The sequence below is a fragment of the Hemitrygon akajei genome, chromosome 19, assembly GCF_048418815.1.
Source record: "Hemitrygon akajei chromosome 19, sHemAka1.3, whole genome shotgun sequence".
NCBI lineage: Eukaryota > Metazoa > Chordata > Chondrichthyes > Myliobatiformes > Dasyatidae > Hemitrygon > Hemitrygon akajei.
This window is the reverse complement of record NC_133142.1, coordinates 8,110,703-8,124,710: the sequence shown is the minus strand read 5'-3', so window position 1 is coordinate 8,124,710 and position 14,008 is coordinate 8,110,703. Positions and strand designations below refer to the sequence as shown.

Sequence of the window (14,008 nt, the reverse complement as noted above, 5' to 3'; positions counted from 1 at the left end):
AACCCAAAGCAGCACACACAAAATGCTGGAGGAATTCAGCAGCTGAAGTAGTATTTATGGAGGGGAACAAACAGTTGATGTTTTGGGCTGAGATCCTTTCTCAGGAATGTCTCATTAAAAAGCATCAACTGTTTATTCCCCTCCATAGATGCTGCCTGACCTGCTGAGTTTCTCCTTCGTTGTCTGCATGTTTGAGTGTTCTTCGCCACAGTAGTGGAGAATTCACTTGCCCACTACCTGGCAAAGACCTTACGTTGATTTTGTTCAGAATGATTGACAAAGTTATTGTGTTTGTTTTCCTTCACACAGGGTGAGAAAGGTGAATCAGGAAAAGATGTAAGTATTGTCTTTACTGTTAAATTAGAGATTCTCAGTCAAAAACTACCATACTGTACTTCTAGAGTAGGATTTGTTCCCTTGTTTTTGCTTTAGTTTTTAATTCCTTCCTCTTTAGTAACTTTCTCTCCACCGGTATCTTCCCCTCCAATGGGGAATGTTTTGAGCTAGGATTCATTTCTGGAAGCTTGAAGGGTGGAGAAGTGAAATGGAGACTGTAGACAATGGTAATGGGTCTCCTTGGCTCTGGTTTCCAGTCTGGAATTCACTCAGTAGGCTGCGTGCCTTTGATGACAGGCTGTGGTCCAATAAACATCATGATCTTTCAACATCACCAGAGAACATTATAGTACAGGAACAGGTCCTTCAGCCCACGGTGACTGTGCTGAACATGATGTCAAATTAAACCAGGTCAGGCAGTATCTATGGAGAAGAATAAACAGTTGATGTTTTGGGCTGAAACTCTTCATCAGGACCTGTTCACCCTATTTTGATATTTTTATTAGTATTAAATCAAAGTATTCTAAAGAATCAGAAAAAAAATCACAATTGTCAGTTTTTAATGGGCCATGTGGCTTGCTGTCAATGGCAGTATTACTGCCAATCCTAATTGCCAGGGGTAGGCTGTTGTCTTAGTTACTGTAGTCCTTTTGGGGTAGGTGCTCCTAATTAAAGAATGGTGATATATTTCCAGGTTTGGATGGTAAAATTGGATATGTGCTGTCCCTCTGGTTTTCAAACACCCTTTTGATATTTCTTTCCAGGAACTTGTGGGGATTGCTTCCCCAGAGATTTATCTTCAGTTCCTGCACACTAGAAGCTTGGGTATGGCAATCTCAGGCTGACAGAGTACTGAGGAACTGTGGGGTTTGGTTTTGTTCCACACGAATAGAAGTCGTTTTCTAATGCCACCATGTTTTTCGTTTTGTAACTGAGTTTGCCAGTTTTGGTGCTTTAGTTGTAATGTTCTGTGATGGTCTTTTGTCCACTTTTCAGGGAAATCGAGGCAGAGATGGGGTCGATGGACGGAATGGTGAACCAGTAAGTATTCGTCCTTTCCTATAACCTCTGCTGTCCACGTCCTAACTCACACTGTTCTGGTCATCCATCGCCCTGACCAGCTCTGGCTCCTGGCTAGGCAGCAACTTTCAAAGATTCAAAGTTCAAAGTATATTTATAATAAAAATCTGGATGCACTATACAACCCTGAAATTCGTCTTCCCTACAGACAGTCACGAAACAAAGAAACACCATGGAGCCAGCCTGTTTAAAGACAAACATCAAAGAGCAAACCACCACGTGCAGAAAAGAAATCACACAAACGTCAACAAAAAAAATGAGTGAAAACACAGAATATAAAAACACAAAATCAAAAGGCATATTACAGTCCAGCTCAGTGTTCATTACCTGCAGTCTGCACCAATTCAAAAATCATCCAAAAATAGTAACAAGAAAGAGAGATCAGAACTAGAACACATCCTAAACCTGAGAATCCAAATCTACAATCTGTGTCAACTAACTCTTGTTCTGACACCATCTTGTCTTGTCCATACTGCATCAACCACGGCAATAAACGTGCAGGAGCAGTGTGTGGTTAAGTGCCTTGCTCAAGGTCGAACTCACGACCTTCAGATCGCCAGCCCAAAGCCTTAACCACTTGGCCACGCGCCAACGTGGGGGGGGGGCGGGGAGAGAGAGAGAGAGAGATCATGCAGACACAAGGACCTTCCCTCAGGAGCAGTGACAGAGAGAGCAAGAGACTGTCACGCACAGATATCTTCTCTGGCAGCAGCGAGCGAGAGGCGCTGAACACTCGCTTGCCCTCCATGCCTGCCTCGATGTTTCAGTCTTCCTCGGCGTTTTAATGAGTGAGATCAGCGAGAGAGTAAGTCAATCATGGGCCTGCGCCCCACCTCATGGCTTCCTGGCCTCCATGCTGCTGACCTCATGGAACACTCTCAGAGACAGCAAAGCACCAGATCACTTGATTGGCCAGAACTCACACCACCACATTGTAGGTTACAGGCTCCTACAGTAGCAGAACCATAGCTGAAATAAAAAGAAGGTGTAAAAGAAATGAAAGGGATTGCTTCATGACCTGTCTTGAGGATGTCACCTACAGTAGCATTGTTTGCTGGCACCATCTTCATCTGGTAAATTGTTCTACAATTTGGTGACTAAGGTACTGAGGACCTCCCTGATGTTTAAAAGAAACCTGTCCGAGGCAGGTTCCTACTGACAAACTGCATATCTCAATCAAACTGTTACCTTAGATCATGATGTAGCAGGACCTGCTTCTGTTTGTGGCCTAGATCATCAATGGGCCACATGTGCATGAACAAAGGTTAGAATCAGATTACAATCAGGTTTATGAATTAGAATCAGTAAAATGAGAAATCAGAGGAGCAAAGGGACTTGGGAATCCTTGTGCAGGATTCCCTAAAGGTTAACTTGCAGATTAAGTTGGTGGTAAGGAAGGTCATCGATGGGCTATGCCCCACTGGGAGCTAAGAAACCAAGAAGAGGGCAGGCAAATGCAATTGGCTTCAATTTTATACAACAGGAAGCTATGGTGACTGTGCATCCAAAATCCATGCTATTGTGTTCGGTGTGTCCGATGGATCAACTCTTGGCCTCTCAATTTAGATGCTCCCATTAGCTCAGATTATTTCAAAACATAAGGTGAATTACCACAGTTATGCAAATGACACACAACTGTATTTGTCTATTATGTCAGATGACCCTGTGACTCTAAACCCTCTGGTCCAGTGTCTTGCTAGCATTACAGAATGCATGAGTTCTAATTTCCTTAAACTAGATAAGGAAAAACCAGAAAATTTGGTCATTGGTAGCAATAAAAAAGTATGAACCTTAGAAATAAACTTGATCATCTGTTCTTACAAATCAAGCTAGAAGTAAAGAATTTACACGTCATTGTTGACCCTGAGCTAAATTTTAAGTCATATATTAACTATATTACTTAGACTGTGTTCTTTCATTTAAGGTAGTGGTCCCCAACCACCGGGCTATGGTCCAGTGGTTGGGACTACTGATTTAAGGAACACTGCAAGAGTTTCATTTATTTATAACATCTCAAAATGCAGAAAAATTGCTATACATTTATGTTTTTAGCTGATTAGACTACTGTACTGCACTTTTTCAGGACTGTCTAAGAAAGATATAAGTTGGCTGCAGCTTGTTCAAAATGTACCAGCAAGAATTTTAATCAAAAATAAGGAAAGTCTGAGCACATTTCACCACTTCTGGCATCATTACACTGGCTGCCTGTGTCCTTTGGGATTAATTTTAAAAATACTCTTTATAGTATATGAGGCTCAGAATAATCTATCTCCTCTATATATTTTGGAATAACTATCCACTTACATCACTAATCATAATCTTAGATCCAGGAATACTGGTTTGCTTAGTGTTCCTAAAGCCAAGCATACAAGAACTGGTGATGTGGCCTTTTGCTCTTATGCACCAAAACCCTGGAGTACTTTACCGACTGAGATACACCAGGCTGGTACTGTGGAACATTTTGAAACACTTCTAAACACCTATGTGGTGAACTACATATACCTGTCTGGACACGCCCCTCTGCTGACTGCTCCTGTGGCTCCTCCCACAGACCCCTGGATAAAGGCGGTTGGAGGCGCTGCTCCTCCCTCAGTCTCCAAGATGTTGTGTGGTGGTCTCTTGCTGCTGACCGTGCGTACTTCTAGCTAATAAAAGCCTATCTCGACTCACGTCTCCAAGAGTTATTGATGGTGCATCAACCTACTTTTTAAATCTGGCTTTCATATAAGATTAGTTAATACCTGTTAATGTTGATTATATTTATATAATTTGGTATATTTAATTACATTTTATTCTATATAATGTTTGTCTTTACTTATGATTTTTGATAGTGAGGTAGTGTGATGGTTTCTTGGGCCGCTCTGTTCAGAAACCTAATGGCAGAGGGGAAGGAGCTTTCGTTGAGTATGGACCATCGGGGTCATATGCATCCCCTCAGTGATGGTAGAAATGAGAAGGAGGCATGTCCAGGATGGTGAGGGATTCATGGTGGATGCTGTAACCGACGATAGATTTCAGGGCTGAGTGCATACCTGTTTGCTTGCTGACACTGCAGAGCACATAAAGGCTTCTATGACGTCTCCTATATTGAAGCGATAAAAAGGAAAATGTGTATTTAAGAGATAGTAACCTTGGATTGTTTTTTTCTGTCAGGGTCGCCCTGGTTTGCCAGGACCCCCGGGACCAATAGGCCCACCCGGACCACTAGGGAGGCCGGATACCAGCGGCGGAGGCGTTCGGGGGATGAAGGGTGAGAAAGGGGAGTTGGTGAGTACTTCTGTGTAGCTCCTCCTCAGTCACTTTCCGAGCGTAACCTTTGTTTTTGTTGGGCACCACTATGATGTGTGGAATGCTTCTACTCTTTAGGGCTATCCAGGGAGGGATGGTGTGCCTGGATCGCCTGGAAGACCAGGAAACCCGGGTTCACCAGGACTATTGGTGAGTAACGTGCACACCTATCTACACCTTCATAGAGTCATAGAGTGCTATATCTTAGAAACAGCCCATCTAGTCTGTGCCAAACTATTATTTTGCCTAGTTCCTTCGACACAGCTCCAGACCAAAGCCATCCATACCCCTCCCAACCACATTCTTATCCAAACTTCTCCTAAATGTTGCAATCGAACCCTCATCCATGACTTCCTCTGGCAGCTCATTCCACACTCACACCACCCTCTGAGTGAAGGAGTTCCCCCATGTTCCCTTTAGCATTTCAAATTTCACTCTTAACCCGTGACATGTAGTTCTAGTCTCACCCAACCCCCATGGAAAAAGCATTCTTGCATTTACCATATCTAAACCTCTCATAGTTTTATATTCCTCCATCAAGACTTTCCTCATTCTCCCGCACTCCAGGGAGCCAAGTCGAAACCTATTCAATCTTTCCCGATAACTCAGGATCTCAAGTCCCTGCAACATCTTGTACATTTTCTCTGCACTCCCTCAATCTTATTGATATCTTTCGTGTAGGTAGGTGACCAGAACTGTGCACAGTACTCCAAATTAGGCCTCATCAACATCTGATACAACTTCAACATAACATTCCAACTCCTGAACTCAGTTGATTTATGAAGGCCATAACTGGGCTAGCTTCCGAGAGAAGTTGGAAACCTGGCACCAGCCCTCACTTAGTTGTGGAGTTGTACTCATAGAAACAGGCCCTTCAGCCTACTGATTCTGTGCTGTTCCTCATTTACACCAATCCTACAGCAACACCATTAAAGGTTACAGATTAAAAGAAAATTAACTTTATTTCTCTCATGTTAATCAAAACATTGAGATGCATTGCTTCAATCTTTATTGTCATTCAACCATACGCATCTATACAGCTAAATAAAACATCGTTCCTCAGGGGCCAAGGGGCAAAACACAGTAGCTACAGTACAGTCCACATATAGTTATGATCTAGCATATACAGTCACAAAGTAAAATTAACACAAGCCCCTGAGTGGTATGGTCTGAAGATTGATAACCCATGATATCCCTTGTATTAGCCTTCTGCCCTGGCAAAAGTCTCTGGCTGTCTACTCGATCTATGCCTCTTATCATCTTGTATACCTCTATCAAATGTCCTCTCATTCTTCTTCACTCCAAAGAGAAGACCCAAGTTCACTAAACCTATCCTCATAAGGTATGCTCGCTAATCTAGGCAGAATCTTGGTAAATCTCCTCTGCACCCTCTCTAAAGCTTTCGCATCCTTCTGTCATGTACAGTTCAGCTAGGTCTTCTGAATAGACAGTAACAAACTACAGCAACTCAGATTATAGGCACGTTTAATATTTGCAAGGGGAGACTACATAATAGCTTCAATCTTACAGCTCAAAACAGATCATTTTTACACGCTTGCAGAGGCCAGTAATCACCAACTTCATGTTGCCCCATCCCTTAACTGCATCCTGTTTTATCTTGCATTTGTCTTACATGGGCTATCCGTCTCTTTGTCTTTGAGACCAACCCCCCCCCAAAAAAACTATGTCCCATTTTTCTGCTTTTAATCATGCAATGTCCAAACACTTTCTGCTCTAAGTCACTTCTTACTCTCGCAAGCTTCTTATCCAGCTACATTATCAAATTAGCAAAGCACTCTGGGATTATACAGGTTCCATTTTGTCACATTACAATTTACAAAGGATATAAATTCATAAAGACTTAAATGTTACAGATATATTTTCACACTTCTGATAATGAAGTGAACGGAACTGAACACAGTACTCCAAGAATGTCTAACCTGAGTTTTATTGAGCTGCGACATTAACTCTTGACTCCTGAAAACCAATCCCCTGACTCATGAAGACCAGCGCCCCATACACCTTCATAATAACCCTATCAACTTGCATGGGAGCTCTGAGGGATCTATGGACATGGACCCCAAAACCCCTCTGTTCCTCCACATTACTACAAATAAAGCTAATCTTTATTTATACGTCAATTAGATATACTGCACATTTTCATTACGGTAATTTGCCGTAGGTCTCAGTGTAACTCTTTTTTTTTTCTCAGGGAAATCCAGGCATTCAAGGACAAAGGGGGAATCCAGTAAGTATAATTTCACAGTAAAAATCCATGGTCGCCACGATCTTCGGTGAAACACCATTAATTAGAATTCTCAAAGCCAATATTTCTTGATCTTGTGGCTGTTAGTTTTAAAAAGAAATGGATGTTTTAAGTCATAGAGCCACACTATTCTATTTAGAACTGACTTCTTGCAATGCTTTCAGTAAGTGAATGCTGCCTAGAGGTGAGCAACTCTATGGGTCGTAGAGTTGTACAACACAGAAACATGTACTCCATCCCATCCGCTCCATTCACTTATACTAATCCCATTTACTTGTTTCAGTCTGTAACCTTCATTCCAAACCCCACTGCTAGATGTTTAACCAAAACCAGGGTGTGGGAATATATCACTCCCGTACTAGCTACACTGCATTGACTTCCTGCATCTCTTAGAATTGATTTTAAAGTTTGTTTTTAAAGCTCTTAATGGTCTGTGACCACAGTATGTCACAGGATCATTTTCATTTAATAATCCTGTTCAAGCTCTCAGGTCCTCTTCCATGGGTCTCTTGCATTTAAACAATCTTCTGCAAAAGATAATCAGGAGGTCAGGGTTTGACCTATGCTCCTAAAACAATAAGGGATGCAGACTCAGTCATCACTTTCAAATGCCAACTCAAAACCTATTTATTTAACATTGTTTTTAAATAATGTATTTTTGTTTTTTATTTTCATTTTTATTTATTTACTTTATTTTCATGTTTGCACTTGTATCCCATCGTAAAGCACCTTGAACTACATCGTGTGTATGAAAAGTGCTCTATCGTTCGTTATGTACGCGCCAAGTCCTATGAAGTGGGTGATCATGGTTGTTCTCGGCAAATTTTCCTCCGGAAGTGGTTTGTCATTGCCTTCTTCTGGGCAGTGTCTTTACGAGATGGATGACCCCAACCATTATCAATACTCTTCAGAGATTGCCTGCCCGGCGTCAGTGGTCACATAACCAGGACTTGCACCAGCTGCTCATATGGCTTCACATGACCCTCATCATGGGGCTGAGCAGGTGCTACACCTTGCCCAAGGGTGACCTACTGGCTAGCAGAGGGAAAGAGCGCCTTACACCTTCTTTGGTAGAGGCATATCTCCACCCGTCACCCCGTCTACATAAGAGTTATCTTAAATGTCCCTTATGTATCTGCCTCTGTATTATTTTTATTTACAGTTTGTCATCTTCTGTACATTGGTTGTTTGTTGGTCTGTGACTGTGTATGTATAGTTTTTCATAAAATTCTATTCTATTTCCTTCTTATAAATGCCTGCAAGAAATGAATTTCAAGGTAGTACATGCTAACATATACATAATTTCATAATAGATTTACTTGAACTCTGAGCTTTAAACTTCCTGCTTCTCACATTCCAGGGGTTCCCAACCTAGGGTCCACGGACCCCTTGCTTAATGATATTGTTCCATAGCATAAAAATGTTTGGGAACCTCTGCCTTATACCAGTAGACACCTGCAGCGAGGGAAATGGGCTCTTACTGTCTGTCTTACCTGCCCTTCTCATAACTTTGTAATCTTCCATCGTGTCATCCCTCGGCTTCCTCTGCTTATTCCTTAATCGAGATAAAGTGACGTTCTTCTATCTTCATCTGAAAGGAGGTTCCATCCCTTTAGCGGCCAGTCTGGGGAGGTGCAGAAGTTGACTTAAAAGGTTGCTGAACCATCGGTGAAGAAGAGCAAATGCATTCTGTTCTTGGCAACATTTGTTCTGGCCAGATAAAAGATCATAGGTCATCATAGTCAAAATGCCGGGGGAGCTCAGCAAGTTGGGCAATGTCTTTGAAAACCAAGATCCTTCATTAGGACTAAAAAGGAAGGGGGGGAAGGGGCAGAAGCCAGAACAAGAAGGTGGTGAGTGGAAGGAGAGGAGTACACCCTTATTTTGTCTTCACCTACTCATCACCTCCCTTTCGAGCCCCTCCTTGTCCCCCTTTTTCTCCTATCATATTCCTCCTTCTTCAACCCTTCACCTCTCCACCTATCCCTCACAGTTTTTTACTTCATTTAGGCAGAGTAGAGTACCTCCCCCCATTCTGGTTTAACACTTTAAAAGGCAGCACCAAGAGAAGGGTCGAAAGCTCAAATACCTTTACCTTTAATTTTCCAGTTATCACCTTCCAACTTCTAACTTTATGCCCCCTCCCCCTCATCTGGCTTCACCTATCACCTGCCATCATTATTTTTTAGAATTTTTCATAAATTCTATTGTATTTCTTTATTTTCCTGTGAATGCCTGTAAGAAAATGAATCTCAAGGTAGTATGTGGTGACTTTGATAATAAATTTACTTACTTACTGTTATGTTTTGTAATTTCAAAACATTAAATTAATTCAAAGAAAACCACAGGAGTTTGAAAATAGGAGAGTAGTTTGAGTTTACTTTAAGCAAGGAGTGCACGTGTCACGTGGTAGTGTGATGACAAATGCAATTAACCTATTCTTACAGTTAATCCATAATTAATTACTTAAGTGAACAAGAATACTTAATCGAACAATATATACAGTATATACAAGAATACTCAAAGATTAAATGCACAACATTACTTACATACTTCATTGGCTATAAAGAGCATTGGGTACTCTGCAACTTAGAAAGATACTGCAGAAATGCTGGTCGTTCTGTTTCCTAGTATTCCAAGTGCCAAGCAAGAAGTGCTGTTGATTTTAAAATACGCTTCTTTGTCTCAGGGCGAGCCTGGGATACCAGGAAGATCTGGCCCCATTGGTCCCAAAGGAGAGAAGGTGAGTACTGCCCTTGGTAGGGCTAAATGCAGAATGTGATAAATGGTTTATTTTTCTCACTTGCAGCGATAAAACTTCCGTTGGCAATCCGTGCAGGTAGATCATTCCCTGTCTAAATATACTCAGTGGCCTCTGAGTGTATGTCCTTGGTCTTCTCCTGCTGTAGCCCATACATTTCAAGTTCAGCATGTTCTGCATTCAAAGTTGCTCTTCTGCACGCCACTGTTGTAATGTGTGGTGGTTTGAGTTACTGTCACCTTCCTGTCAGCTTAAATCAGTGAGGCTATACTGCTCTGGTCTCTCTCATTAACAAAAGTATTTTCGCCCACAGAACTGCCGCTCACTGGATGTTTTTTTGTTTTTCACACCGTTCTTGGTAACTCTAGAGACTGTTGTGTGTGAAAATCCCAGAAGATCAGCAGCTTCTGAGATACTCAAACACTCCAAATCATTCCATGATCAAAGTGACTTGGATCACATTTCTTCCTCATTCTGACGTTTGGTCTGAACAATAATTGAACCCTTTTGACCGTGTCTGCGTGTTTTTATGCATTGAGTTGCTGTATCAAGATTGGCTGATGAGATATTTGCATTAACGAGCAGTTGCACAAGTACAATATGCCGGAGGAACTCAGCGGGTCAGGGAGCATCTATGGAAATGAATAAACAGTCGATGTTTCAGGCCTGGATAGAAAGGGGAAAATGCCAGAATAAAAAGTGGGGGGAGGGGAAGGAGGTTGGGAGAGGAAGGAATCTGATAGGAGAGGAGAGTGGCCGATAGAAATAAAGGGGAAGAGGAGATCCAGGGGGAGGTGATAGGCAATTGAGAAGAGGTAAAAGGCTAGAGTGGGGAATAGAAAAGGGAAGGGGGAGGGATTTCTTTTACTGGAAAGAGAAATGGATATTCATGCCATCAGGTTAGAGGCTGCCCAGATGATTCCCCTGCACCCTGAGGGTGGCCTCATCCTCTTCAGAATCTTTGTTCCATGAGGAAAGATTGAGCAGGATGGCCCTGATTATATTGAGAAATTGAAACATGCCAAAATGTGGGAACTACCATCTCAAGGATTGTGAATCTTTTGTATTAGAGGGTTGTGGTTGCTTGGACATTGAGTAATACAGAAAGGGGGAGGTAAATTCGTTTATTAGTGCGACGTGTACCAAGCCGCAGTGAAAAACTCATCTTGCATACCATTCGTACACAACAAGGTTCAAGGTTCATTTTGTTATCAAAGTATGCATGTATAATACAGCTCTGAGATTTATCTTCTCCGAATAGCTATGAAGTACCCATGAAAAAGTAAAAGAAATAAAACTCACAGAGCCCAGAACCACCCACTCTCTGCCCACAGAAAAAAACAGCAACCAACCCCATCACTCTCAAAAAAGAACAGTGACAGTAGTATCAAAAAAACAGCCAACCCAACCCTACCCACACACAAAGAACTTACATAGATCACCCACCTGCCAATCAGCCACAAGAAAGAAAATGCCAAAAAACTGAAGGAGATTGATATAAAGTACAGTCCAATCACATAAATCTCAGAACATCGAACAGTCCTTCTGTGATTCAGAACTCACGCCTGGTATGAATGGTGGCCCCATTGGGAGTGATCACTGGCCCTCTGTCCCCTTTGGGAGTGATCACTGACCTTCTGTCCCCTTTGGGAGTGATCACTGACCTTCTGTCCCCTTTGGGAGTGATCACTGAACCTCTGTCCTCATTGGGAGTGATCACTGACCCTCTGTCCCCTTTGGGAGTGATCACTGACCCTCTGTCCCCATTGGGAGTGACCACTGACCCTCTGGCCCCATTGGGAGTGATCACTAACCCTCTGTCCCCTTTGGGAGTGATCACTGAACCTCTGTCCCCTTTGGGAGTGATCACTGACCCTCTGTCCCCATTGGGAGTGATCACTGACCCTCTATCCTCATTGGGAGTGATCACTGACCCTCTGTCCTCATTGGGAGTGATCACTGACCCTCTGTCCTCATTGGGAGTGACCACTGACCCTCTGGCCCCATTGGGAGTGACCACTGACCCTCTGTCCCCTTTGGGAGTGATCACTAACCCTCTGGCCCCATTGGGAGTGACCACTGACCCTCTGTCCCCTTTGGGAGTGATCACTGACCCTCTGTCCCCTTTGGGAGTGATCTCTGACCCTCTATCCTCATTGGGAGTGATCACTGACCCTCTGTCCTCATTGGGAGTGATCACTGACCCTCTGTCCCCTTTGGGAGTGATCACTGACCCTCTGTCCCCATTGGGAGTGATCACTGACCCTCTATCCTCATTGGGAGTGACCACTGACCCTCTGGCCTCTGTTGAAGCAATTGCTAACTGGATTCGAATGCCATCATCCTGGTGGTCTCTGTCGAGTGTGTTTGCTAACCGTGTCCGAACGCCTTGATCTCGATGCTTCAATCTTCATCGCTGCTTTGAGGTGGAGTTTTTCATGACCCCATGTCCCATCTCGTTTTTTTCCATGGGTCAGCTTGTGTTTTCAGCCTTTTCATTACAACCGTGCATTGAGATAACAATAACAGAATGCAGAATTACAGAGTGGCGGCTGTTATAGGAATGGGTGTGATATGATTGAATAGCACAGTAGGTCTATCCCTTCCATTCTTACAGATTGCTTCCTGTTTAGCAGTGTGGCATTTCTTCTCTTTCAGGGTGAGCCTGGCATCGTTGTTGATGGTGGAGGCGGGTACCCAGGCAGGAAAGGAGAACCAGGTCAACCTGTAAGTATATTCTCATTTACTACACAGAAACCACAGAGTGAAACAGTCCATTTAGTTGTTGTCACATACCCCTCATCCATTGCCATCTATCTCTATCCCTATATCCTAGTGTTTTGTTACCTTCTGGGCAATAATGGGCATTTGCCTCAACCACTTCTGAGAGGGAGTTACACTTTTTCACTATCCTCCGAGTGAAAATATTTCCCCTGAATTCCTTGACTGACTTCTTTATGATCTGATTTCTTTAGCCAGAGAGTGGTGAATCTGTGGAATTCATTGCTCCAGGTGGCTGTGAAGGCCAACTCACTGGGTGTATTTAATGTGGAGGTTGATAGGCTCTTGATAAGTCAGGGTGTTGAAGATTACGGGAAGAAGGCAGGAAAATGGGGTTGAGAGGGATAATAAATCGGCCATGAAGGAATGGTAGAGTACGCTTGATGGGACAAATGGCCTAATTCTGCTCCTCTGTCTTATGGTCTTATGATTCTATCCTCTGTAACATGAGGGAACATCTTGTGACATCTTTTCTACTCACATCACTGATGTGTCCAGTGACACCTTGGTAACCACTTCTCATCACAGCAATATATTAATCACTCACAATATGTGGCATTGGCTGAATTTATTGTTCAGGATTGTAGTGGTGATGTAACTGCACTAATAGTTGAGAGGAAAAGGATATCTCATGGGCACCCAGACATTTGAATTAACTTTTAATGACAGGAACAACTGGAAGTCAACTATCATTACAACTTGGATTGTCATTAAAATAAAAAACAAACAGAACTTGTCCATGAACATGGTTAGGCCACATCTGGAGTATTGCGTACAGCTCTGGTCACACCACAAGAGGAAGGGTGTTGAGGCTTTGGAAAGGATGCAGAAGAGGTTTACCAGGATACTGACTGGTTTAGAAGGCACATGCTATCATGAGAGGTTGGATAAACTTGGGTTGTTTTCTCTGGAGTGGTGGAGGCTGAGAGGAGACCTGATAGAGGTTTATAAGATTATGAGAGGCATAAATAGAGTAGATAGAAAATATGTTTCCCAGGGTTGAAATGTCTAACACCAGAGGACATGCATTGAAAGAGAAAGCAGGTGGGTTCAAAGAAGATGTGAGGGGTAAGTTTTTTACTCGGAGATTCATGGATGCCTGGAGTACGCTGCCTGGTATGGTGGTAGAGGCAAATATATTAGAGGCTTTTAAGGAACATTTGGATAGGCAAGTGAAACTGAGAAAGATGGAGGGATATGGACATTGTGTAGGTAGGAGGGATTGGTGTTTCCGTATTTTTTAAATTTGCTTTTTAGTTGGTTCGATGCAACATTATGGGATGAAAGTCCTGTTCCTGTGCTTCACTGTTCTATGCTCTTTGATCTATCTCTGAACTTCGATGCAGTTGAGCAGGACCGTGGTCTGGGGAATGTTTCCCATTTGGGCTCAGTCTAGGAAGGGGTAAGCATCACCACATAGCCATTGACTGAGACAGTTCCAATGGGCATCCATTTACTGAATAAGCCTCACGTTTCCAAACTGGAGAACCTCAGTG

At 42.8% G+C, this 14,008-nt stretch overlaps 1 protein-coding gene across 1 annotated transcript in view; it reads left to right on the top strand.

Annotated features, from left to right (window-relative positions):
- The window catches only part of col7a1 (collagen, type VII, alpha 1), a 325,194-nt gene that overhangs the window by 145,116 nt on the left and 166,070 nt on the right, over positions 1 to 14,008 (top strand). Inside the window, exons 34-40 of the mRNA XM_073072948.1 lie at positions 310 to 336; positions 1,333 to 1,377; positions 4,570 to 4,683; positions 4,783 to 4,854; positions 6,917 to 6,952; positions 9,660 to 9,713; positions 12,390 to 12,458. Of these exons, the coding sequence (XP_072929049.1) occupies positions 310 to 336; positions 1,333 to 1,377; positions 4,570 to 4,683; positions 4,783 to 4,854; positions 6,917 to 6,952; positions 9,660 to 9,713; positions 12,390 to 12,458 (417 nt within the window). The remainder of the gene's footprint in view (positions 1 to 309; positions 337 to 1,332; positions 1,378 to 4,569; positions 4,684 to 4,782; positions 4,855 to 6,916; positions 6,953 to 9,659; positions 9,714 to 12,389; positions 12,459 to 14,008) is intronic.